The 27342-nt window shown below is 42.5% G+C and overlaps 1 protein-coding gene across 1 annotated transcript; it reads left to right on the top strand.

The window, feature by feature from the left end:
- Positions 1 to 694: 694 nt before the first annotated feature.
- LOC139010983 (zinc finger protein 709-like) lies at positions 695 to 26617 on the top strand. Its single transcript, XM_070416124.1, has 4 exons — positions 695 to 773; positions 21186 to 21312; positions 21951 to 22023; positions 23077 to 26617. The coding sequence occupies exons 1-4, from the start codon at positions 771 to 773 to the stop codon at positions 25205 to 25207; spliced, it is 2334 nt and encodes a 777-aa protein (XP_070272225.1). The 5' UTR covers positions 695 to 770; the 3' UTR covers positions 25208 to 26617.
- Positions 26618 to 27342: the final 725 nt, after the last annotated feature.

Genomic DNA, 27342 nt, shown 5'->3' with positions numbered 1-27342 from the left:
AAAGTCACCCTGGGGACAAGGCCCCACCCTACAATTGGTTGCCCATTGCTGGACACCTGGGCCTTCCACCCTGGTGACCTCTGTCCCTGGCCCATCTCCTTGCTCTGGGTAGGTCTGTGGAACTGCCCACAAGACAACCACAAGGAAGGGGGGCTCATGGCCTCAGAGGAGTGTGACTGAATCACCAGTGGGAACACATTTTTCATGTGAAAAACATTTTCTAAAGTTAACCATTCTAAATGCACAGAAGTCACTTTTCCCGCTGGACATGATGACTTGTTTCTGGATTCAATGCTCTTTTTGGGAATCTGACTGTAGTTCTGGAAGGATATCACCCTAAGGCATCCCTGGTCCCTGAGCCTGTGCACCTTTTTGGCAAATGCACACGTCAGACTCCAGTTGTCAACAAAGATGAAAATGGAGCCAGATTCCTGAGGTGCCTTTTCAGTGTGTGTGTTTGCAAGGAAGGACCGCTGTTCCTTGGGGGCTCTCAGCGCTGCCTCTCAGTGCAAAGGTCCCTGGACAAGAGATCTGGCTGCTTTGGGCTCAGGCCTGTGCCCCTCAGCCGCTAGGGGGCATGTGGTGCACTGTGTCTGTCATCTGAGCTGGGCGCCAGGTGGGTGGGGTTACCGTGGAGGCCGATGGGTGGGGCTACGCTCCGCTACCGCCCGGAAGTTCAGTCAGATCTCATCTCCCTTGTTCTGTCCTCATCTGCGATCTGTAAGGTGGTGGGAGCTGCGGGCGGGACTCGGGAGGCCCAGGAACTAGAAATGGTGAGTGTGCGGCCGGGCGCGGGGACGGGGAGGAGGGGCGGGTGGAGCCGCCGTGGCGGGACCGTCTCTCCATGGTCAGGTCCGGAGCCTGCGGACCCGAGGCGCCGGGGGCTCCGCTGAAACTGCAGGCCCCTCGGGCTCGCAGGGTGGGGCCCAGGCGGGACCCGGGCGTCCAGTGAGTCCCCGCGGCAGGGCCTTGGGCTGCGGAGCGCGTCTGGGCAGCTCTGCACCCTCATCCCCGCGGCTCCGCAGTCGGTGCGGTGACCACGGGGAGGGCCATTGGGGACAATGGTGACTCGGTCCCCGCGGTTCGTGCACGGGAGGAGCTGTGGTCTGTTGGGCCCCCTGTCCCTCCTTTCTCCCCAGAAGGACCCCGTTTTCTCCTGAGTTTTGATGTTTGTGGAGCAGGCTCTCAAGTCCACCCCCCGTCCCCCAGGCCTAGCTCTGCAGCAAATGCCTGCATTTCCAGTCTCTTCCCCGAATCCTAAGCGCCATCTTCCCTTCTCTGAGTCACAGCATCTTTATCAGCTATTTGTTTTGTGGTGCTTTTCAAACGGTTAAAAACAAACTTCAGCTGAATAAATTGGAAGGTCTGACTGGCTTGATTCCCATTCACGAATCGGGCTGCATCCCATCTAGGAAATAGAATCTCAGAGCAGCTGTTCACAATGGAAGGCTTTTACAACAGGCAGAAAGGAAGTGGCTTTGAGAGGTTATTAGTAAAGAAAACAGGGGATTGCTTCAGGCAGGGTCACCCTTCCTTAGGGGAAGGAACAGCAGGAGTCTTTAGACAGATTAGTGTTGAACAGCAAGTTGCAGAGTGACTGGGTTAAAATTTTACTCCTGGGAGAGGTTGAAACTGCAGTTACATACAGTCCTGCACCCCTGAACCTGGGAGGACATCCTGAGGCAGTTTTGTTGTTTTCAGTTCTCTTACAAACCTGCATGGTGCAGCCTGCTACACACCTAGGCCATATGGTGTAGCCTGTGGGTTCTAGGCAACAAACCTGTACAACATGCTACTGTACTGAATGCTGTGGGCAATTGTGATGCAGTGGTAGGAAGCATTTATGAAAAGGTGCAGTAAAAGTGTGGTGTGCAAGATAGAAAATGGTACATCCGTGTGGGGCACTGACCCTGAATGGACTATAGGACTGGAGGCTGCTCTGCAGGAGTCAGTGATTGGTGAGTGAATATGAAGGCCTAGGACGTTACTGTACCCGACTGTAGACTGTATCACACTGTACACTTAGGCCAGGAAATTTACAAAAAACAGATTCATCAAGCCCAGGAGGCAATGATGCAATCAACAGGCACCGTCAACACAAGACCTGTGAGGCTGCTGCCCGCATAAAACAGCATACTGCTTCACAGCAAAGTTTTCTGTCACTAAGTAGTAAGCACACAAAGATAAAGAGGATAGTATAGCAAATGCATAAACCAGTGTCTCATCATCAAGTATTCTATATATGTGCTGGACTTTCATAGGACTGGCAGCACAGGAAGCTTGTTTACACCAATATCATCATAAACATCTGAGCAATGCATTTCCCTAAGACATCGTGATGGGTATGATATCATTAGGTGACTGCAGTTTTTCTTTTTCTTTTTTTAAAATATATTTCATTGTTTTTTTTACAGAGAGGAAGGCAGAGGGATGTAGAGTTAGAAACATCTATGAGAGAGAAACATCCATCAGCTGCCTCCTGCACATCCCCTACTGGGGATGTGCCCGAAACCAAGGTACATGCCCTTGATCGGAATCGAACCTGGGACTCTTCAGTCCACAGGCCGACGCTCTAGCCACTGCGTCAAACTGGTCAGGACAGTGACTGCAGTTTTTTCAAATCCACTGTAATCTTTTTTTTTTTATAGAAGGGATTTTATTTTCTATTAAGTTACAATTGACATATAACATTGGTTTAAGGTGTACAGCATAAAGATTTGATATTTGTATGTATTGTGACGTGAACACAATAAGTCTAGTTAGCATGTGTCATCATCATACATAGTTACAGAATATTTTTTTCTTGTAAAGAGAACTTCTAAGATTTACTCTTAGCAACTTTCAAATCTGAAATATAGTATTAAGAACTGCAGTCACCATGCTGTAAGCTGCATTTCCATTACTTGTTTTATAACTGGAAGTTTGTACCTTTTGATACCCGTCATCCATTTGACCCCCGCCGCAGCCCCGCAGCCCTGTACACCACTCCTGCAACCTCTAGCAACCATCAGTCTGTGCTCTGTATCAATGGAGTTGCTTTTTTAAAGGTTCCATAGATAAGTGAGAACACGTGGTATTTCTCTTTTTCTGACTTATTTCACAAAGCATCCTGCCCTCAAGGTCCATGAATGTGTTGTTAGAAGTGGCAGGATTTTTTTTTCTAATGGCTGAATAGTATAATAATATTCCTTTGTGTGTGTGTGTGTGTGTATGCACCATTTTCTTTTTCTTTTTTTAATTGTTTAACGTACTACATATATCTTCTTTTTCTCCTATTGACACCCCACCTGACCCCAGGACAAGCCCCCACCACCCCAGTGTCCATGTCCGTTGGTTATGCTAATATGCATGCCTACAAGTCCTTTGGTTGACCTCTTACCCCTCTCCCCTCCCCTCCCTTCTTTCTGAGGTTGGACTGTCTGTTCAGTGTTTCTTAGTTTCTGGATCTATTTTTATTCATCAGTTTATGTTCATTATATCCCACATATGAGTGAGATCATGTGATGTTTATCTTTCTCTGACTGGCTTATTTTGCTTAGCACAATGCTCTCCAGTTCCATCCATGCTGTTGCAAATGGTAAAAGTTCCTTCTTTTTTACAGCAGCATAGTATTCCATTGTGTAGATGTACCATAATTTTTGAATCCACTCATCTACTGATGAGCACTTAGGCTGTTTCCAAATCATGCACCATTTTCTTTGAAACATTTTTTAAAAAACTCTTACCAGAGGATATTTTTCCATTGATTTTTGGAGAGCAGGGAAGAGAAAGTGAAATACAGAAGTAAATATTGATATGAAAGAAACGTATCGACTAGTTGCCTCCTGCACGTGCTCGACCAGGGCCCAGGCAATAGGGGTGCTTGCATACAAGGTGTGTGCTCTTGACCGGAATCGAACCCCGGGACCCTTCAGTCCACAGGCCGACGCTCTATTCATGAGTGATACTGGCTAGGGCTGAAACTTTTTTTTCAATAAGTTGACACAATATATTAGTTTCGCGTGTCAACATAGTGATTAGACATGTACATAAGTTACAAAGTCTAACACCCATCAGATACCACAGATGGTTAATCGAATATTATTGACTATATTTCTTATGCTCTTCTTTACATCCCCCTGTCTATTTTGTATCTAACAATTTGTACTTCCTTTCTGCTGTTGTTTTTGCTAATCCTCGCTTGAGGATATTTTTGCATTGATTTTTTAGGGAGAGTGGAAGAGAGAGTAGGAAAGACAGAAATATTGATGTGAGAGAGAAACAAGTCGATTGGTTGCCTCCTGCACGAGCCTGACCAGAGCTGGGCTGGGGAGGAGCCTGCAACCAGGGTACATGCCCTTGACTGGAATCGAACCTGGGACTTTTTGGTCTGCATGCTGATGCTCTATCCACTGAGCCAAACCAGCTAGGGCAGTGATGGCGAACCTGTGACACGCGAACTCATTTTTTTGGTTGATTTTTCTTTGTTAAATGGCATTTAAATATATAAAATAAATACCAAAAATATAAGTCTTTGTTTTACTATGGTTGTAAATATCAAAAAATTTCTATATGTGACACGGCACCAGAGTTAAGTTAGGGTTTTTCAAAATGCTGACACGCCAAGCACAAAAGGTTCGCCATCACTGAGCTAGGGCATGTACTTCCTTAAAAAATAATAATAATAGCTTCTTATTGCTGAAAGTATTACATATACAGGCAGTCCTCTGGTTACGTTGGACTTGACATACATCGTCTTGTGGTTATGTCACCATCTCCCATCTAATCTAATAATAGAGGAATATGCAGATTTGTCTGTTACAGCGTCACGGGACACGACTGGATCACCAGGCTGTGTCCCTGATCACCAGGCTGTGTCCCGGCCATCTGCTCAGGCAGCTGAAAGGTCTGGGGTAGAATGGGATACAATAGGAGGGGAAGGAGACTGCTCGCAGAAGGGGGGTGGCGACCAGGGGGGCGGAGCAGGTGCACTGAGTGCAGGGGGTGCAGAGCGGGGAGCCCCGCCCAGACGCAGGAGGAGGTCAGTGGAGGCGCCCACGGGTCCAGAGGGATTGGAGGATGAACCAAGGCCTGGGCGGAGATGCTCCTGCTTCGAGGCAGCAGCGCCCAGGCCGCGCGGGCCTGGGCCACTCTCGCTGGGCCGGGCGTCCTGGGCAGGGAATGGGAGCAGGACAGCGGTGGGGAGGCTGGGGAAGAGGGTGCTGCGATCACCTGGCGGGGGCTGAGCCCTGGGCTGCGGGTTAACGCTCCCCCCCCCCCCCCCAACAGAAGCTTTAAGAAGAGAGAGAGGGAGGGAAGAATGTTATAAAGGAGTCAGTAGAGAGCAGAGTTAAAGAAGGAAAGAGGATGTGTGAGTGAACTGTAGGAGCTGTAATGAAAATCAAGTATAGTTGTGTAATGGGGACAGATTTTAAAAGTAGGAGTCAGAAAAGAAAAAAATCTAAATGATAGTGAATGCTTAGGCAAGTAGATAGATATTAAAACAGTGGAAGTAAGTAAAGAAGAATGTATGGGAAAGGTAGGATGAGGGAGAGAGAGGGAGGGATGAAAAGTTTTAAAGGGGAGCCGGTAGAGCTTAAAAGGAGAATGGGAAGAAGGAAGAAATGGGGGAGGGAGCACAGCAGGTCTGAGGGAGGAAGTGAACAAAAAAATTAAGGTGGGAAGGAAGGAAAAGGGGAGGGAGGGTAGAAGTAAAGATAAAGGAAAGAAGGAATATGGGGAGGGAGGGCAGGAGAACGATGGGAAGAAGGATGAGGGAGCAGAAGTAGGAAATAAGGAGGAAAGAAAAGTTTATAAATGATGAATCAGTAGGGAAAGGTGTTACATAAAGGAGAGAGAAAAATAGTGTGACAGGGAGAAGCCAATAAGGAAGTCAAATACAATTGTGTGAGGAGGGGATAAGATTTTTTAAAAAAAGTTAATAGGGGCGACCAGGCCGGCAGGGGAGGGCAGTTAGGGGGATCAGGCAGGCAGTCAGAGTGGTTAGGAGCCAGAGGTCCCAGATTATGAGTTGGTTGTCCAAGTGCTGAGGGCTCCCAGATTGGAGAGGGTGCAAGTCAGGCTGAGGGAACCCCCCCCCCCCCCCCCATTAACAAATTTCATGCACCTGGCCTCTAGTTTATTTATAAAAAAAATAAGTTCCATCATTTCAAAGTATGTACTATACATATGTGCTTTATGTTTTTTATTATTTACCACAAGTAAAGGTCAGGAATTGTTATCTTTCTTTAAATTTTTTTTTACTATTTCACTTCATTACTGCTGTGTATGTGCTCCATGTGAGTGACGTAGGTGCTTATGTAAGTGGGTTCCGACTTATATTACGTCTCGCCATAGGAACGGATCTCAAACATAACCAGAGACCTACTATATCGCCTTTTTTCTCCAATTGATCCACCCCCCACTCCGTCCTGCCCCCTACCCTAGGTGTTCAGCACCTTTTTGTCTGTGTCCATGGGTTATGCATATATGCATGCAAGGCCTTCAGTTGATTAGCTCCCACCCATCCATCCTCCCCTGCCTTCCTTCTGAGATTCTGCACTCTCTTCCAGGCATTCATGTCTCTGGATCCACTCCTTTTATCAGTTTATTTATTGTTACTTAGATTCCACATATGAGAGAGATCATGTGATACTTGTCTTTTTCTGACTGATTTATTTCACTTAGCATGATACTTGCCAGGTCCCTCCATGCTGTCGCAAATAGTAAGAGATTGTTCTTTTTTACTGCTGCATAGGATTCCGAGGTATAAATGTACCACAGCTTTTTTATCCACTCATCTACTGATGGGCACTTGGGCTGTTTGCAGATCTTAGCTATTGTAAATTGTGCTGCTGTGAACACAGGGATGCATACATTGTTTCTGATTGGTGTTTCAGATTTTTCTTAGGATATATCCCTAATAGTGGGATCACTGAGTCAAATGGCAGATCCATGTTTAATATTTTAGGAAACTCCATACTGTTTTCCATAATGGTGGCACCAGTCTGCATTCCCACCTGCAGTGTACTAGGGTTCCCTTTTCTCCCCATGCTCACCAGCACTTGTCGTTTGTTGATTTGCTGATGGCAGCCATTCTGACAAGGTGTGAGGTCATACCTCATTGTCCTGTTGATTTGCATCTCTCAGATGATTGGTGACTTTGAGCATTTATCTCTCTTGGCCATCTTTTTATTTGGATTGTTTGTCTTCCTTCTGTTAAGTTGTATGACTTCCTTATGTATTTAGGATACTAACCCTTTTTAAAAAAAAAATATTTTATTGATTTTTTACAGAGAGGAAGGGAGAGGATAGAGAGTTAGAAACATCGATGAGAGAGAAACATCGATCAGCTGCCTCCTGCACACCCCCCACGGGGGATGTGCCCGCAACCAAGGTACATGCCCTTGACCGGAATCGAACCTGGGACCCTTCAGTCTGCAGGCCAGCGCTGTAACCACTGAGCCAAACTGGTCAGGGCAAACCCTTTTATATATATATTATTGGTAAGTATGTTCTCCCATACAGTGGACTCCCTTTTCATTTTATTGATGGTTTCTTTTGCTGTGCAGAAGATTTATATTTTGATGTAGTCCCATTTGTTAATTTTTTCCTCTGTTTCCTTTCCCTTAGGAGATGTGTCTATAAACATGCTGCTACGAGAGATGTCTCAGATTTGGCTGCCTATGGTTTCTTCTAGGATTTTTATGGTTTCACGACTTACATTGAATTTAAGTCTTTTATCCATTTTGAGTTTATTCTTGTGTATGGTGTAAGTTGGTGGTCTAGTTTCATTTCTTATGCATGCATCTGTCCAATTTTCCCAACAACATTTATTGAAGAGACTCTCTTGACTCCATTGTATGCTCTTGCCTCCTTTGTCAAATATTAATGGAGCGTAATGGCTTGTTTCGATGTCTGCGTTCTCTGTTCTGTTCCATTGATCTATATCCCCTTTCTTGTGCCAGTACCAGGCTGTTTTCATTTTGGTGGCTTGGTAGTATAACTTGAAGTCTGGTTTTGTGATTCCTCTGACTTTGGTTTTTTTTCCTCAAAATTGCTGCAGCTATTCGGGGTCTTTTTTGATTCCATATAAATTTTTGGTGTATTTGTTCTAGCTCTGTGAAAGATGACATTGGTATTTTAATGGGATTTCATTGACTGCAGATTGCCTTGGATTCTAGGGACATTTTAATGATATTGATTCTACAAATCCATGAACACAATATATTCTTCCACTTGATTATCTTCTTCTACCTTTTTATTCTACGTCCTGTAGTTTTCCGAGTACAGATCTTTTGCCAGCTTGGTTAAGTTTATTCCTAAGTATCTTAATTTTCTTTGCTGCCAAGGTAAATGGGATTGTTTGTTTAGTTTCTCTTTCTGAGAATTCATTGTTTTCAGGTGGTGTTTAAACAAACCATCAATTTTTGGGTATTGATTTTGTATCCTGCTACATTGCCAAATTCATTGATTAAATCTAGGAGTGTTTTGGTGGAGTCTTTAGGGTTTTCTGTGTACAATATCATGTCTTCTGTGAATAATGAGAGTTATACTTCCTCCTTTGCAACTTGAATGCTTTTTAAAAAATATATTTTATTGATTTTTTTACAGAGAGGAAGGGAGAGGGACAGAGAGTTAGAACCATCAATGAGATAGAAACATCAATCAGCTGCCTCCTACACACTCCCTACTGGGTATGTGCCCGAAACCAAGGTACATGGCCTTGACTGGAATCGAACTTGGGACCCTTGAGTCCGCAGGCCGACGCTCTATCCACTGAGCCAAACCAGTTAGGGCTGCTTTTTATTTCTTCTGCTTGTCTGAATGCTGTGACTAGGACTTCCAATACTATGTTGAATAAGAGTAGTGGAAGTGGACCTCCCTGTCTTGTTCCAGGTCAATTTGAACCACGCTTTGATCGTAAAACAATTTATTTTTGCCCATTGAGTATGATGTTGGCTGTAGGTTTGTCATATATGGCCTTTATCATGTGGAGATATGCTCTCTCTATTCCCACTTTGCTGAGAGTTTTTATCAAAACTGGGTGTTGGATTTTGTCAAATGCCTTTTCTGCGTCTATTGATATGAATGATCATGTGAGTTTTGTCTTTTAATTTGTTTATGTGATGTATCACTTTTATTGATTTGCAAATATTGTACCTGCCTGGAATAAATCCTACTTGGTCATGGTGTATGATCTTTTTAAGATATTGCTGGATGCGATTTGCTAATATTTTGAGGATTTTAGCATCTATGTTCATGAGGGATATTGGCCTGTAATTCTCTTTCTTTGTAGTGTCTTTATCTGCTTTTGGAATTAGAATAATGCTGGCCTCGTAATAAGAGTTTGGAAGTGTTCCTTCCTCTTGGATTTTCTGAAATAGTTTGAGGAGTAAAGGTGTTAGTTCTTTTTTGAATGTTTGGTGAAACTCCCCTGTGAAGCCGTACAGACCTGGGCTTTTTTTTTTGCTGGGAGGGTTTTTTTTTTTTAATTTTTATTGACTTTTTGCAAAGAGGAGGGGAGAGGGATAGAGAGTTAGAAACATCAATGAGAGAGAAACATCAATCAGCTGCCTCCTGTATATCCCTTACTGTGGATGTGTCCGCAACCAAGGTACATGCCTTCGCCTGGAATCGAACCTAGGATCCTTCAGTCCGCAGGCCAATGCTCTATCCACTGAGCCAAACCGGTTAGGGCTGCTGGGAGTTTTTTGATTACTGCTTCTATTTCATCAGTTTTTATTGGCCTCTTCAGGTTTTCTGGTTACTTCTGATTCAGTTTTAGGAGATTGTATTTTTCTAGGAATTTGTCCATTTCATTCACATTGTCGAGCTTGTTGGCATATAGTTGTTTAGCGTATTTTCTTATAATCCTTTGTATTTCTGTGGTGTTGTTGGTTACTTCTCCACTTCCTTTTCTGGTTTTACTTATTTAGGTCCTCTCTCTTTGTTTCTTTTCTTTTTTTTTAACTTTAAAATCTTTATTGTTCATATTATTACAGATGTTCCTCCCCGCCCCCCCCCCCCCCCATAGCTCCTCTCCACCCGGTTCCCACCCCACTCTAGGCCTTCCCCCTCACCCCACACTGACTTCATCTATAGGTGTAAGCTCTTTGTCCAATCTTTTCTGGCATCCCACACAACCCCCCCCCCCCCCCCCCCCCCGCCCCCAGAAGTGTCAGCCTGCTCCCTTTCCATGCCTGTGATTCTGTTACATTCACCAGTTTGTTCTGTTCATCAGGTTTTTTTATTCATTTGATTTTTAGGTTCACTTGTTGATAGATATGTATTTGTTGTCACTTTGTTGTTCATAATTTTTTATCTTTACCTTTTTCTTCTTCTTCCTCTTCTTAGAGAATACCCTTCAGCATTTCATATAACATTGGTTTGGTGGTGATGAACTCCTTTCCTTCAGCGTTTTCTTGTCTGTGAAGCTCTTTATCTGACCTTCAATTCTAATTGAGAGCTTTGCTGGGTAGAGTAATCTTGGTTCTAGGAACTTGCTATTTACCACTTTGTATATTTCTTGCCACTCTGGCCTGCATAGTTTCTGTTGAGAAATCAGCTGACAGTCGTATGGGTACTCCCCTTGTAGGTAACTAACTGTTTTTCTCTTGCTGCTTTTAAAATTCTCTCTTTGTCTTTTGCTTTTGGCATTTTAATTATGATGTGTCTGTGTTTGGGTTCTTCTTGCTTGGGGTTCTCTGTGCCTCCTGAACGTGTGTGATGTTTTCCTCTACCAGATTATGGAAGTTTTCTTCCATTAGTTCTTCAAACAAGTTCACTTCTCCCTTTCTGCCTATTCTGGCCCACCTGCTATTCTAATATTGTTACATTTCACGTTGTTTCACAGCTCCGTTAAGCTATTCTCATGTTTTTTAATTGATTTTTCTTCTTGGTTCTCTGATTGAGTGATATTTTCAATTCTGTCTTGTAATTCACTGATTTTATCCTCAGTTTCCCCTAATCTGCAGTGTAGTCCTTCCTATTGTTATTAGTGTTATATCGTTCTTTACTTCCAACTCTTCTTTTTTTCATAGTTACTATATCATTTTTCATACTGTTGAGCATCTTTAACATCATACTCTGAACTCTGTTATAGATAAATTTCTTAACTTTGCTTCATTTATTTCTTTTTCTGGAGAATTCTCTTGTTGTTTCATTTGGGGGTTGTTTTGTTGTCTCCTCATTTTGGCTATCTGTTTGGGTTTGGGACTATATGCTAGGTAAATCCTCTATGCTTCTCAAACTTCAGTGCAGGACAGTGTCAAATGCTGTTTCTGACTAATTAGATCAAGCAAAGACTCAGTCTCCAGAGACCACCTCTACCTACACACTGATAGGCTTCAGGCTTGAATTGTCCCGCCAGGGAATGGTCCTGAGTTATGGCGAGTTTTTCTCAACAGGGTGGGGCAGTTGCTTCTGCCTGGAGGCTAATTGTAATTTTTAGTCTCCTATGTGGCCTCAGGGCAAGGTGATTTCCAATAGTGTGTGTCAACTGCCTTCCCTCCAGACAAGGCAAATGTCTATGTGGGAAAGATGCCCTCTGCTGTGTGAGGGAATGAAACTGGGGATGTCTGCCCAGGAATCTGGGGTTGTCTTTTCTGATCTCTACCCTCCGAGTTCCCAATCCTGGCTTCTGCTTACACAGCTCCTGTCTGCTCTGCCCTCCCTCTGCTGGAGCACAAGGTGGTTGTCTACAAGGGAATTTTGTGCATTGGCCGTTTAGATGGTGGCTTAATTTGCAGCTATCACTCCCTGAGAAACAGCAGCTACATTGCTTTTCACATCCAGATGTTACGTGGGTACCCTTTTCAGTTGTGCTCTTTGCTGGGGTGCCCAGCTTGGGGATTAGATCCCAGAGTTCTCTATGGCAACCCCTCACTTCTGAGATATCTCTCTGGAGCTTCAATTGCTGTCTTTGGATGCAGTGCCAGCCCTTCCCGCCTCTGCCCCGCCTACCAGTCTCTATGGGGTCTCCACTTTCAGTCCTCGGGTATCAGGGTTCTCTGCAGCAAATCTTCCGTTGATTATTCAGGAAGTTTTTCTATATATTAGTTGTACTTGCAGTTTGTTCCCGGGAGCATGTCCGTGCAATATCATCTTACTCTGCTGCCATTTTTAATCACCCCAATTTGTACTTCTTAACTATTTCACCCACCCACCAAACCTTTTCCCCTTTGGCAACCAACCACCAGTCTGATCTCTAGAGTATTCCTATTTTGTTTATTTATTGATTTATTTCTATAGATTTCACATGTAAATGGAATCATATGATAATTATCTTTCTCTCTGACTTATTTCACTGTGTTAAACCTCTAAGTCCATCCATGCTGTTGCAAAAGGTAAGGTTTCATTATTTATTGTGGCCAAGTAATATTCTTCTATATCCACTTGTCTATTGATAGGCACTTGGGTTGCTTCCATATATTGGCTATTGTAAATAACGCTGCAATGAGCATATATTCTTTTGAATTAGTTTTTTGGTTTTTTGGGGTATTTACCCAGAAGTGGAATTGCTGAGTCATAAGGCAGTTCCATTTTTAATTTTTTGAGGAACCTCCATACTGTTTTTCCATAGTAGCTTCACCAATCTTCATTCTCACCTATAGTGCATGAAGGTTCCCTTTTCTCCACATCCTCAGCAGCACTTGTTTGTTGATTTATTGATGATAGCCATTCTGACAGGTATGAGTTGATAGCTCATTTTGTTTTTCCCTTGTAATCCTCAACCAAGGATTTGTTTATTGATTTGAAAGAAAGAGAGAAAGAAATTCATCAGGTGCCTCCCGGACCATCAACTGGGGATCGAACCCACAACCAAGGTATGTGCCCAGACCATAATTGAAACTGCACCCTTTTGGTAATGATGCTCCAACCAATGGAAACAATTATAGTTTTAATTTGTATTTCTCTGGTTAATAGTGACACTGAATATCTTTTCATATGTCTGTTGGCCATCTGTAATGTACGTCCTTTTTTGAGATGTAACTGTTCAGGTCTTTTTTAATTGGATTGTTTGTTTTGTTGGTGTTGACTTGTGTGAATTCTTTATAAGTTTTGGATATTAACCCCTTATCAAGTGTATCATTGCTGAATATGTTTTCCCATTCTGTAGGATGTCTTTTCATTTTGTGGACGGTTTCCTTTGTCCAGCAAAATCTTTTTAGTTTGAGGTGGTTTTATTGGTTTATTTTTTCTTTTGTTTGCCTTGCTCAAGGGGACATGTCATAAAAATATTAAGAGAAATATTAAGAGATTTTACTTTAGTAGTTTTACATTTAAGTCTTTAATCCACTTGAGTTAATTCTTATAAGTTTGATATCAGGTAATATGGTATCTCTGACTTTGTTCTTCGTCAAGATAGTTATGGCTATTTGGTGTCTTTCCTGGATTCATACGAAATGTTGGATTACTTGTTCTAGTTCTGTGAAAACGTCATTAGTATTTTGATAGGAATTGCACTGAATGTATAGATCACCTTGGGTTGTATGGACATTTTAATTATGTTAATTCTTCTTATTTAGGAGTATGGTATTTGCTTCCATTTATTTGTATCTTCTTCAATTTCTTTCTTCACTGTCTTAAAATTTTCTGAATACAGGTCTTTTACCTCCTTGGTTAAATATATTCCTAGGTAATTTATTTTTTTATGCTGAATCCATTATACTCTTATGGGACTACCATCCTATATGAGGTCCGTTGTTGACCATAAGTTATGTGGCTCATGACTGTATTAACACATTGCGGACCCGTAGTTTTATTGCTAGCTTTACCCAGTGGCCAGGTAAGTTTCTATTGAACGACTACAAAAAAATGTTTTACAAAGTATCATATTTTCAAAAGATATTAGCTTGTAAGAACATGTAATAAATAACTTCAAAATTCAATGGGCTTTTAATTTTAAGGCATGCCTTTAACATTTACTAGTATGTAAAACACTGTGTCATAAGAAAACACCAGAATGCTCATGATCTGTCTGCAATGTGTTAAGTTTTGCTTTTGGTGATGTGACTTTACACAAGTGATTCATTGTGCACCCGTCGTCCCCTTTTTTAATAGAACAGACTCAGAGTTTGAATTGTTTATTATTTTCCCATAGTCAATGAATGGCTGTCTTTAAAAAGTGTATTTTGTATATGTGTATTTCCAGGTAGCTAATAACCACCTGGAAGTAATTTGCATCAAAGCAAGTATTCCTTTCCTGACCGGTTTGGCTCAGTGGATAGAGCGTCGGCCTTCGAACTGAAAGGTCCCAGGTTTGATTCCAGTCAAGGGCATGTACCATGGTTGTGGGCACATCCCCAGTGGCGGGTGTGCAGGAGGCAGCTGATAGATGTTTCTCTATCATCGATGTTTCTGACTTTCTGTCCCACTCCCTTCCTCTCTGTAAAAAATCAATAAAATATATTTAAAAAACAAAAGCAAGTATTCCTGCCACAAGTCCTTCTCAGAGAAATAAAATACTTTATTGTTACACTAGGGGCCCACTGAATGAATTTGTGGACCTTGAAAGGAACTGTGGGCTGCGAGGTTCCTGTGGGCACAGGTGTGGGTCTTGGCCTATACTCTGCGCCCCCACCCAGGCCCTCCCTCGACAGCCCCTGGTCCCCTGTCTGCCAGTAGCCCTGCTCCTGCCACCACCACTCCCATCGGCTGATGGTGCCAGTCCCGTTCGCACCCGCCCCTTGGTGGTCAGCCACTCATTATAGCGACTGGTTTTTCGGTTGTTTGGTTCTTCTGCCGTTTGGTCTATTTGCATATTAGGGTTTTATATATATAGATTGCATGTATTAAATTATTGTTTGGCCTGTTTTCTCCCAGTGTGGGTAGAAATATTTTAAGGTCTATTATTTTGAGTGAGTCAAATGGATTTTTAGAGCTTAGACTAGAGGTGATGAAATATGATTAATAGTTTATAAAACAAATTCTTGCCATGGGAACAATAATTAATAAGCATCTTTTTTTAATGCAATAATAGATACTTATGGATTTTCTTGTTGAGCTAGCAAAGTGCCTTACCATTTAAATCCCTTCTTTATACATGAACACTGAGTTTAAGCAAGTTTACTGATTATTCCAACACTGGCTTTGTGTTGTTTGAAACATCCAGGTCAAGCGCAACATAATGGGAGAGCAGAGGTCTGAGGCCAGGTGCTTTTAAGCTAAGGAAGTCCCCCACGCCCTTGAGCCTGCCAAGGGAAATACTTGAAGGCCCACTGATCTTCCTGGGGAGCCTCTCCCTGCAGGTGTCCTCCCTGCTCACACCCGCTATGGAGGGAGCCGTTACAGTGAGAGAAGCTACAGCCCTGGAGAGCTGGGGAAGCAAGTGCACCTGTGGGAGAGGGTGATGCCCCTTCTGAGGTTTTAGTTGTGATCCCCCTGGGCCTGTTTCTAGGCATCTGTTGAAGTTTTACATCCAGGGTGTGGGTGCACATTGAGAAAATCTGTGAAAGTCAGGAGTGTGTGTCCTGGGTTAGGGACTGTGAAATTGGGAGTTCATTTGGGTCAGAACCTTACACTGAATCCAGCTGTGCACCCCCTCACTGTGAGCTGAAGCCTGAGAAAGGGAGCACGTCTGTTGGCGGAGGCATGGTGGGAGCAGCACCTTAGACCCATGGGGTTGGACTGGATCTGGGTTCAGCAACATAGGTGCTTGAATTCTGGCTGGGAATGAATTCAGAGCCAAGACTCACACTATAAGAGAACATTTATTTGTGATATAACAGAGATAGAAGAAGAAATTCTTAAAGGAATGGAAATTCATAGAAGGAACAAGTTACAGAGGTAATGGAAGGGCCCTTGGCTCTTAGAAGTGAGAAAGGTAGCTGTTACATGCCTGGGGGGATGGGTGGGTGAGGAGAGGTTGGGACATGCTCCCAGGAAGGAGAGAGTGCTGGGTTCTCTATCCTAAGGGATTTAGGGTGGAGATTTTAAGGGAGGTCCCAGGGAAAATCTCAGAATATTCGGCAGCTTTTCAGATGTGTCTCTTATGGCTGGGTCTCCACCGATTGATTGGTTGTGTCCAGGGCACAGGTCATCATTCAATGCAGCTGGTCCTGAGGTCAGCCCTGGCATCGCTTTCCTGGTTTTGCTGCTTTTCTGGGCCTGCAGCTAAAATTGAAGTGTGGCCTAGGGGTTATTTCTAGGGAGAAAAAGGTCCAGGGATCCAAACTGCATGACCAGCAATATGTTACAGGATGAAATGTCACCCTGGCAATGACGTCGCAGCCTACAGTTGTCTGTTGCTAGGCATGACCTTCTGCCCCTGACCTATTCTCTTTGCTCTGCTCATGTCTGTCTAACCGCCCACTACATTTCCATTATTCCCCGGGGAGAGGAGGTATTGGAGCTCCCAGACTTCATTCCTGGGGTGGCTGCTCAGGTGTCCCTCCTCCGCTTCCCCAGGGACTGTAACACTCCAGGGGTTCTGTCTCTGCTGGGATAATCTCGGATGTGGAACCTTTTGAAAGTGGATTTCCTTCTGTCCTGTGGGAAGCAGGCTGCTCCTCTGAGCTGACTCCAATGGATGTGTTTCTTTCCTTCAGAGCCTTTATGCATCACCTGGGGAAGCCCTTTCACTCTAGTTTCCCTGAGAATGAAAATGTCCATTGATTGAATGTACCAGGTGGGAAAAAAAGAGAGAGAAATATTGATACTTCCCGGCAGAGTTGCTCAGTGGATGAGTGTCAACCTAGGGAGCAGGAGGTCACTGATCCATTCAGGTCAGGGCACATGCCAGAGTTGCAGGCTTGATCCCCAGTAAGGCGCATGCAGGAGGCAGCCGATCAGTGATTCTCTCATCATGGATGTTTCTCTCTATCTCCCTCTCTTTTCCTCTCTCAAATGTATTTATTTATTTATTTATTAGTGTGTGTGTGTGTGTGTGTGTGTGTGTGTGTATGACAGAGAGATAGAGAGATATATATATATAGCCCTGGCTAGTTTACCTGAGTGGATAGAGCATCTACCTGTGAATCGACATGTCCCAGGTTTGTTTCTGAACAAGGGCTCATACTTGGTTGCAGACTCCTCCCTGGCCCAGGCCCTGGTCTTGCCATGTGCAGGAGGCAGCCAATCGATGTGTTTCTCCTACATAGATATTTATCTCTGTGTTTCCCTCTCTCTTCCACTCTCTCTAAAAATAAGTGGAAAAATATCCTCAGGTGAGCATTAAAGAGAGAGAGGGGGAGTGAGAGAAGATGAATAAAGCAAGGAAATTTATGAAATCAAACTGATTTTTCTTTTCCCTTTTATGCAAGAGAAACTCCAAATGTGAAATGAATGTATTTAAGTTTTCAGGCACATTTTAATTTTATAAAATATATTTTTATTGCCCTAATTGGTTTGGCTCAAGTGGATAGAGCGTCAGCCTGTGGACTGAAAGGTCCCAGGTTCGCTCCGGTCAAGGGCACATCCCCAGTGGGGGTGTGCAGGAGGCAGCTGATTAATGTTTCTCTTTCATCGATGTTTCTAACTCTCTATCCCTCTCCCTTCCTCTCTGTAAAAAATCAATCATATATATAAATATACAAATATATATATATATATATATATATATATATATGTAATTTCAGAGAGGAAGGGAGAGGGAGAAAGAAATAGAAATATCAATCATGAAAGAGAATAATCCATAGACTGCATCCTGCTGCCCCCCTCCCCACTGGGGATAGAAACTGCAAATGGTCATCTGCCTGGAACAGAGATGAAACTGTGACCTCCTGGTCCATAGGTGGATGCTCCAACATTGAGCCATGCGGTTCAGGCAAACTATGCATTTTTTGATGGTTGCCTGCTGACAGCTTGAGCCTCAGTCCACTCTTGTCCCTATTGCCTCGCACTTGAACAAGCTGATAAGAAAGCCTGGGTGGTGTCTCCTATAGAGCAGGCAGGTGATTCAAACCACAGAGTCCCTGTCTGTGCAGAACTCTTGCCCCGGACCATGACCACACCAGGCTCCATTTCTGGCTCTGAAGCCAGGTCTCAGCTGCTTGAGAGGCCAGCCCGGCCTTCCTTTAAGACCTCTGTGTGAGTCCTAAGGCTTGTCCTGCTCTCCTGGTGTGGGTGTGAGGGGTATGACACACCAGCATCACTCTCATCCACACCTCTGCAGGTGACCCTTTGAACTTGCTGCCAGGAACAGCACATGCCAACATTACCAGCCATGTGGGTCTGACTTCTGTTTCTCAAACTTGCTGACCTGTGGGAGCTTTGCTGTCCCATGTGGCATTGCTGAGCCTGTTGTGCCTCAATTCTATGTACCAGAGTGGGAGCTTTCATGCATTTCTAGGCAACTGGCAGGCAGAGTATGGAATTGGGCCCTCTTGAAAGTGGTCCTGGAATCATTTGCTCTGGCTCTGCCACTTAAATAAATGTGTGACCAAATAGAGCAGGCTAATTTTTAAGTTGATGATATTGTATGGCCCATGAATGTTGTTATAACTATCCAGATGGCTCTTGGCAGAAAAAAGGTCCCCAGCCTCTGCTCTATCTATCTATATAATAGAGGAATATGCTCATTAGCCGGGACGCCGTAACGTCACTACAGGGCAACTGGCCACAGATCCACAGCTTAACGGAGACTGTTTCTAAGGCCGCCCAGAGGCCACGTGCCTGGGCCACAGGGTGCCCAGACCCGGTGCCCATTCAAGACATGAAACAGAGAGGAGATGCGAGAGGAAATCCAGAGAATGGGATGTGGAGGTTCAAGACTCAGTTCCTTTGGGCTTTGTCCTTCTTGGCCTTGGTCCTTTTCTTTCAGGCCTGGAGTGCAAACCCAGCAGGAGAGAGGAATGCATGAAGGGCGAATGTGGAAGAAAGGTGTCCTCGGTGAGGTTGGAGATCTAGCAGCTGCGAGAGGCCGGGCTGTGGGGCTGCCTGAGGAGCGGCTCCCTGGCAAGCTCCATGGCTTCGGCAAAGTGGATGGCCAGGAGGCGGGAGACCCACGGGCGCAGAGTGGCACTGAGACAGGGTGTACCGGAGGGGGCACGGGCCGGGGCAGGGGGCAGGCAGGCGGGGATCCACATAATTGAAGATGACAAAGGCACTTGTTTTCCCTGGGCCTGATTTCTCTTTAAATTCCTACCTACTTGTTCCTAGAGATCAAGGTCTAATGTTCCAGCAACAGGGAAGCAAGGGTTATAAGTTATAATAGTCTCCAAAAGGCCCTTTAATTGTTACCTTATAACTGAGGCATCATTTGCTTTTTACAACTGTTTAAGCCAGGGGTCCTCAAACTTTTTAAACAGGGGGCCAGTTCACTGTCCCTCAGACCATTGGAGGGCCAGACTATACTTTAAAAAAAAACTATGAATAAATTCCTATGCACACTGCACATATCTTATTTTGAAGTAAAAAAACAAAACGGGAACAAATACAATATTTGTATTTGCATGTGGCCCGCGGGCCGTAGTTTGAGGACCCTTAGTTAAGCACTGTTATATATTGTTGCCATCTGTGCTGCAACCAGCAGGGCCATCAGGGGCCCTGCTCCCAGGCGCACTGGCCTGGTGCCGCCTGCTCATCGGCACCGCCGCCCACCATTAGCGCCCGTCTCCATCGGTGGGGCGACTGGCGGGTTTACAGGGCACCCACTCACATCCACCTTGGACAGGCGTAGACCACTCACCTACTGCACCATCTCATAGCAGTCCCACTCTCATCAGGGCCCATCGAGGCCAGTACCGCCTCCACTGCCGCCTGCTACTAGTGTGGCATAGCTGACACCCACCATGTTTTGTGCTGCCCCCTGGTGGTCAGCGCACATCATAGCAAGCCATGGAACTCCCGGTCAGTCAAACTCTCAGGGACAATTTCCATATTAGCCTTTTATAATACAGGATACTACCTTTACTTTATTGTGTGTTCTTGCCTCCTTTGTCATGAATTCTGTGACCATAAATGAATGGGTTTATATCTGGATTCTCTGTTCCATACCACTGCTTTATATGCTTTTTAGGCCAGGACCATGCTGTTTTGATTACTATGGCCTTGTAGTACATTTGGATATTAGGTAGTGTGATTCATCCACATTTGTTCTTCTTTCTCAAGATGGCTGTTGCTATTCATGGTGTTTTGTGGTCTATGTAAAATTTTTGAGTATTTATTCTAGTTATGTGATATTCGTCATGGGTATCTTGATAGGAATTGCATTGAAGCTATAGATTGCTTTGAGTAGTATGGACATTTTAATTATATTAATTTTTCCTCTCCATAAACACCATGTAATTTATATTCCAATCACAGTTTACATTTAATCTTATTTTGTATTAGTTCCCGGTGAAACTAATTTCAACATGAAAACATTGCAGATTTCAATAAAGGCCCTTGGACATGCCAAGTCTTAAATTGTTCCTCAAGGTCTAGGCCGTGGTTATAGTGTCACAATTCTGCCAGAAAGACTTCTTTTGAGTGTGATCTTATGATTTCAATATACGTGTTTATGTGTCCTAAAAACCAGTATGAAGTAACCCTCAGGCTCATGAGTAGAGGACTTTTGTAGTGAGCTAAGTTGCCCTGTCTTGCTCATGCCTGAGCTCTAACTCTAACATCCTATCTCCATGAAATGAGAGAGGCAAAGGAAGGTCAAACTGAGTTACTAACAAATATTATAAAAACAGATGATCATCTATACTCCTCCATGAGAATATTCTCATTCATTCAGGTGTATCTGATGACTTCTAATAATCTGGAGTACTTCAGGACAATATGGCCAAGTACATTGTGTTCTAATTTGAATTTCCACACACCATCTGGCCTCTCCTGTTTGGTGATGAGAATAGAAGAGCAAGCTACCAAGCCTTTATTGTATTCACAGTCACTAAAACTTTATGCAGACATGACAGAATGTTTCATGGACTGCTGCATCAAATGGTGGTTATAATGGAGATGAGTTTTCTCACAAGGAATCGATGGGCTTAAGACAGAAGTATTTTAATGTATTAATATAAAAGTTGTTCAAGCTGTTCTTTACCCTGACATTAGAGAGCAATGAAGACTTGAAGTGATCACAGTAAAATGATATCAATAAATTCCATGTGCTCTTGAGGATGTGAATGTGGCAAATTAATAATAGTCTTACAGTCAAGTGATACACTAAATGTTGGTGACCACGTATTCTGTGTGAACATGCTATGAATTATGTATAGGTCCCCAGTGTTGTTTGTCTCACCCATTCTCCTATATGCATATGTGGGATATTTTAGGACTCAGTGGCCTTTGAGGATGTTAATGTGGAATTCACCATGGATGAGTGGGCTTTCCTGGACCCAACGTGGAAGAAACTCTACACAGATGTGATGCTGCAAACCTTCTGGAACCTGGCATCAGTAGGTAGGTATCATAAATTATTTTTTTAAAATACATTTTTATTGATTTTAGAGAGAAAGTAGAGGGAGAGAATGAGAGAAAAATCAATGATGAGACAGAATCACTGATTGGGTACCTTCTGTGCTCCTCACACTGGGCATCTAGCCTGCAAACCGGTCCTACTGGGAATTGACCTGTGACCTCCTGGTTCATACCGATTCATAGGTTGATGGTCAACCACAGAGCGACTCTGGCCTGCAACAACTTAGTACTTATTTATTCAATTAGAAAACTAGCCCTAACTGGTTTGGCTCAGTGTATAGATCGTTGGCCTGTGGACCGAAAGGTTCCAGGTTCAGTTCTGGTCAACGGCATGTACCTGGGTTGTGGGCACATCCCCAGTAGGAGGTGTGCAGGAAGCAGCTCATCAGTGTTTCTAACTCTCTATCCCTATTTCTTCCTCTCTGTAAAAAGTCAATAAAATACATTTTTTATAAACAAGAAAAGAAAACTAGTGTTGCTTGCTCATCAGTGCTGTTTCAAGAACTGAAGTATGGAAAGGAAATACATTGGTACTTAAACCAGGAATGATCACAGCTCATTGTGTACTTAAAATCTAACCAGTTTTTATATTCTTTAATAGTTTATAATGGTTTTTCTAGCATGTGTTTTAGAAGAACAGTGTGACGACCATGATAGTGAAGATCAATATGAAAATCATGGGATGAATTTTAGGTGAGTTGCATTGACATGAAAAAGCATTAAGAGCATCTGTGTGTGTGTGTGTGTGTGTGTGTGTGTGTGTGTGTGTGTAATATATTTTTATATATTTATTTTTTTATTTGTGTTTAATTTTTTAAAATTTACTTCAGAGAGGTAGGAAGAGGGAGAAAGTCAAAGAAACATCAATGATGAGAGAGAATTATTGATAGCTGCCTCCTGAATGCCCTGCATTCAGAATCAAGAACCAGGGCATGAGCCCTGACCAGAAATTGAACTATGACCACCGGGTTCAGAGGTCAGTGAGCCTCTCTGGTGGTGCAAAAATATGTTTTTATTGATTTTAGAGTATGGAGGTGAGAGGGAGAGATATAAAAATCAATTGACTGCCTCCTGCATGCCCCGTACTGGGTTTAATAAGTCTGCAGTCTGGCCATGTTCCCTTTTAGGAAAATGAACCAGCAAGCCCCTGGTGCATGGCTCTATCCCAGTGATTCCCAAAGTGGGCGCTACTGCCCCCGGTGGGCGCTGCAGTGATCCAGGGGGGTGGTGATGGCCACAGGTGCATTTGGGGGCGATGAGTAACTGCTATTAAAATTTAAAAAAAATTAATTTCCAGGGGCTGAGTAATATTTTTTCTGGAAAGGGGGGTGGTAGGCCAAATACGTTTGGGAACCACTGCTCTATCCTGGACCACTGAGGCAAATGGGCCTGGTCCACAAAAGAATCTTTAAAACAGGTAATCCAATGGTAACAGCCCCGTTTTAAATATATTGGTTCTTAGAATTATCTCATCCAAATGTTTTTTCTGAAATATGGCCTAGATGTTTAATGTATAACAATAATTGCACTTGGAAAAAAATACATCAGTACCATTAATCAATATAAGTGTTTTCATAATATCTGTGATCCAGCCTATTTCAGAGGTTTCAGGATATCCACTTTCAAAAATTGGAATGTTCAGAAACCCCACTCTTTCTTTGAAATGGTTAAAAATGTCATTGTCATGCTAATAATAAATATTAAATTGTTAACATAGTATTAATAATATGCTTCTGATTTTTACAGCAGTCATATGGTAGTGAGACTCTGTACAAGGAAGGATGGTAGTCAATGCAGCGAAAACTTCAGCCAGATTCCAAATCATAACGAAAAGACGGAAACTCCTACTGAAATGAAACAACCTAAATCCAGGTTGTGTAGGCAAATATTCATGCATTATTTATCGTTGAATCACCACCTGGCCTCTCATATTGGACCCAAACTGTACCTGTGTCAGGAATATGAAGAAAACCCTTATAAATGTAAGGAAACTGAGAAAGCTTTTAAGCATCATCAACATATTGGAAACCATGAAGGCAGCCTCAGTGGGAAAGCTTTCCAGTATTCAACTTCCCTTAGAAATTATGAAAGAACACATATTGCTGGGAATCCGTATGAGTGTGTGCAATGTGGGAAAGGCTTTAGTCGTCTCATTGCCTTTAAACTTCACAAAAACACTCATACCGGAGAGAAACCACATCAAAGTAAGCAATGTGGCAAAGCTTTCAGTTCTTCCAAGTACTCTGGAGAAAATGAAAGAACACACACTGCAGAAAAGCACTATCAATGTCAGAAATCTGGAAAAGCTTTAAGTTCCACTTCTCTTAGAAATCAGGAAAAAACACACACTAGTGAGAAACCTTATGAATCTGGGAACATCTTCAGTTGGCTCAGCTCTCTTGAAAAATATAAAAGAAGTTATGCCGGAAAGAAGCCTCATGAATGTAAGGAATGTGGTAAAACATTCCGTCGTCGCTATGCCCTTATAATTCATCAAAGAATGCATACTGGGGAAAAACCCTATGAATGTAAGCTTTGTGGTAAAGTTTTCTCTTATTCAACTTCCCTCCAAAATCATAAAAGAACTCATACGGGGGAAAAACCCTATGGTTGTAAGCAATGTGGGAAAGCCTTCAGTTGTCCAAAGTCTTATCGAGAGCATCAACGGACACAATGTGGAGAAAAGCCCTATGAATGTAAGCAATGTGGGAAAGCTTTCATATTTTCCACTTCTCTTCGAAATCATGAAAGAATGCATACTGAGAAGAAACCCTATAAATGTAAGCAATGTGGGAAAATCTTTAGTTTGTACAGCTCTCTTGGATATCATAAAAGAATTCATGATGGAAAGAAGCCTCATGAGTGTAAGGAATGTGGTAAAAGATTCCATCATCCCTTTTCCCTTAAAAATCATGAAAGAACTCATACTCGGGTCAAACATTATGAATGTAAGCATTGTGGAAAAGGTTTCTATTATCAGTCTTCTCTCCAAGATCATGAAAGAACTCATACTGGGGAAAAACCCTATAAATGTAAGGTTTGTGGTAAAGTTTTCTCTTATTCAACTTCTCTTCAATATCACGAAAGAATGCATACTGGGGAAAAACCCTATCAATGTAAGGAATGTGGGAAATCCTTCATTTCTCCCAGCTCTCTTGGAAAACATAAAAGAAGTCATGATGGAAAGAAGCCTCATGAATGTAAGGAATGTGGTAAAACATTCTATGATCGATATTTCCTCCGATTTCATGAAAGTATTCATACTGGGGAAAAACGTTATGAATGTAAGCATTGTGGTAAAGCTTTCTCTTATCCATCTTCCCTCCGAATTCATGAAAGGTCTCATAATAAGGAAAAACCCTATGCATGTAAGCAGTGTGGGAAAGCTTTCAGTTGTTCCAAATATCTTAGAAATCATGAAAGAATGCATACTGGGGAGAAATCATATGAATGTAAGCAATGTGGGAAAGCTTTCAGTACTTCCAGTTCTCTTGCAACACATAAAAGAAATCATGATGGAAAGAAGCCTCATGAATGTAAGGAATGTGGTAAAACATTCCTTTATCCCTCTTTGCTTAGAATTCATGAAAGAATGCATACTGGGGAAAAACCCTATGAATGTAACCATTGTGGTAAAGCTTTCCCTTATCCAACTTCCCTCCAATGTCATGAAAGAACTCATAAAAAGGACATACCCTATGAATGTAAGCAATGTGGGAAAGCCTTCAGTTCTCTTACCTCTCTTGGAAAACATAAAAGAAGTCATGACGGAAAGAACCCTCATGAATGTAAGGAATGTGGTAAAACATTCCATGATTTATATCCCCTCCGACTTCATGAAAGTATTCATACTGGTGAAAAATCCTTAGGAATGTAATCATTGTGGTAAAGCTTTCTCTTATACAACTACCCTCAATGTCATGAAAGAATTCATAATAAGGAAAAACCCTATGAATGTAAGCAATGTGGAAAAGCCTTCATTCATTCCAGTTTCCTTGAAATTCACCCAAATACTCCAAGTGGAGAGAAATCATAATGAATGAAAGAATGCCCACTGAAAATAAGCCCCATCCTGTAAAGATTATAGAAAACCCTTTGACTATCCTAGTTCTTTTTAAAAAATATATTTTATTGATTTTTACAGAGAGGAAGGGAGAGGGATAGAGAGTTAGAAACATCAATGAGAGAGAAACTTCAATCAACTGCCTCCAGCACACCCCCTACTGGGGATGTGCCCACAACTAAGGTACATGCCCTTGACTGGAATCGAACCTGGGAACCTTCAGTCTGCATGCTGATGCTCTATCCACTGAGCCAAACCAGTTAGTGCTAGTTCATATATATATATATATATATATATATATATATATATATATACTCACCTTAGGATATCTTAGGATATTTTTCCATCTAGACAGTGGAAGTCAGAGAGAAAGATAAAGAGCAATATTGATGTGAGAGAAAAACATCAATCGGTTGGCTCCTGCTCATGCCCAGACATGAAAGCACACACAGTGGAGAAAAGCTCTATGAATGTAAGGAATGTGGTGAATAGGCCCTACACACATATGTATTCTTTTTTAATTTTTCAATTGCACTTGAAATTCACTGTTATTTTAGATAGTAAGTATTCACCATATATTTGTGCTTATAGTTCACTGTAGAGTCCCATGTGAATTATTTTCATGGTTGGTTTTTGTGTTGCTTTTGGCTGGGAATTTTCCATGGGGTTCACATTAAGAAGAGAATATTTTAGTTTGTTTTTCTCACTCTTTACCCTACCAGCCAGGAATATCCTCAAAACTGCCAGCCACTGCTTTACTTCCTTTGATGTCCGGTGTAAGCTTTACAGTTGTTTAGAATTCAACATTAAAAATCCAGCATAGGTTGGCTTTTCCTGCAAGGCCATTGGTGCCCACCAGGCAACAAACCTAGGCTGTAATGGTTGTGGCTGTTTTCTGAAGGGTACGCACTGTTCTCTAGATTGCATTTGCTTGAGGTCTAATTTGACTAGTGATCATCTCGTCCTATTGATACTACTACTAATGGGATTCAGATCCCACTGTGACAGCTGCCATGGTGCAGTGCCAAGGAGCCCCATGACAGTTTGCTCTTGTACCACCCTCTGCAGTGAGTGCTCTGAGCCAGTCCTTCCATGTGAGAATCGGCACTTTCCTCATTTGAGGCAGACTGATGTGTGCTGTCACTCAGAGCTGAGTCTAATCTCAATGTTTTCAGTTATCTTGTGTTGTATGTGATTAAAATTACTTGCATTTTTTCTCTCTAATCAATGCTTCTGTACTTTTTAAGGAAATATGAACTGTTTCCCAACCACTCTGACGCTAATAGCTGTTCCGTTTTATTGTTTCCTGAGGACATCTTTAACTATCCCATTGTAATTATGTATTTTCAGATCAACATGTTATCTTTTTCATTTAATCATATAATCTGAGTCACAATTATCATGTGTGTATAAATTCAAACATGTTTTCTCAGGGAAATTAATACTTTTTTATACTTATTTGGCACAGACTGCTTTCTTATTCGTTCAAAATATTAAAAGCTTCCATCTTGTTTTTTTCTGTCCCTTCCCGCCAAATACCAACAAAATCACATCTATGGTAAAAGAGACATGGAATGGAATGAATACGAATAATAATGACCACAAACCATAAATGGCTGTGGGCTGTGACAGTAACAGCACACTGAAAAGGGTTTCTTGTATTTTGCCTTGTGATAGATCATTTATTTGCTATTGAGGGAAGCCAGACATTTTTCTGCATTGGATTCTGTGAGGAAATGAACTTAATTCTACATTGGGTGGTGATATTAATTTTTATTTAGAAGGCAGGAAAAAATAAAGTCATGCTAACCCTGAATTGTAGGAAACAAAAATATTAGTGAAGAAAGGGGAGTTTTGTTATTTTTATTCTTTGGAAACCTGTTCTCTTTCATCAGGTATACAGACGTGAATGCCTTTGCTTCTGTCTTGATTCATCGTGGTCATGGAGT

The sequence above is a fragment of the Myotis yumanensis genome, unplaced genomic scaffold (assembly GCF_028538775.1).
Source record: "Myotis yumanensis isolate MYYU_CA2020_CCGP unplaced genomic scaffold, mMyoYum1.0.hap1 SCAF_5, whole genome shotgun sequence".
NCBI lineage: Eukaryota > Metazoa > Chordata > Mammalia > Chiroptera > Vespertilionidae > Myotis > Myotis yumanensis.
Note: the sequence above shows the minus strand (reverse complement) of the source record. Positions and strands in the feature narration are given on the sequence as shown.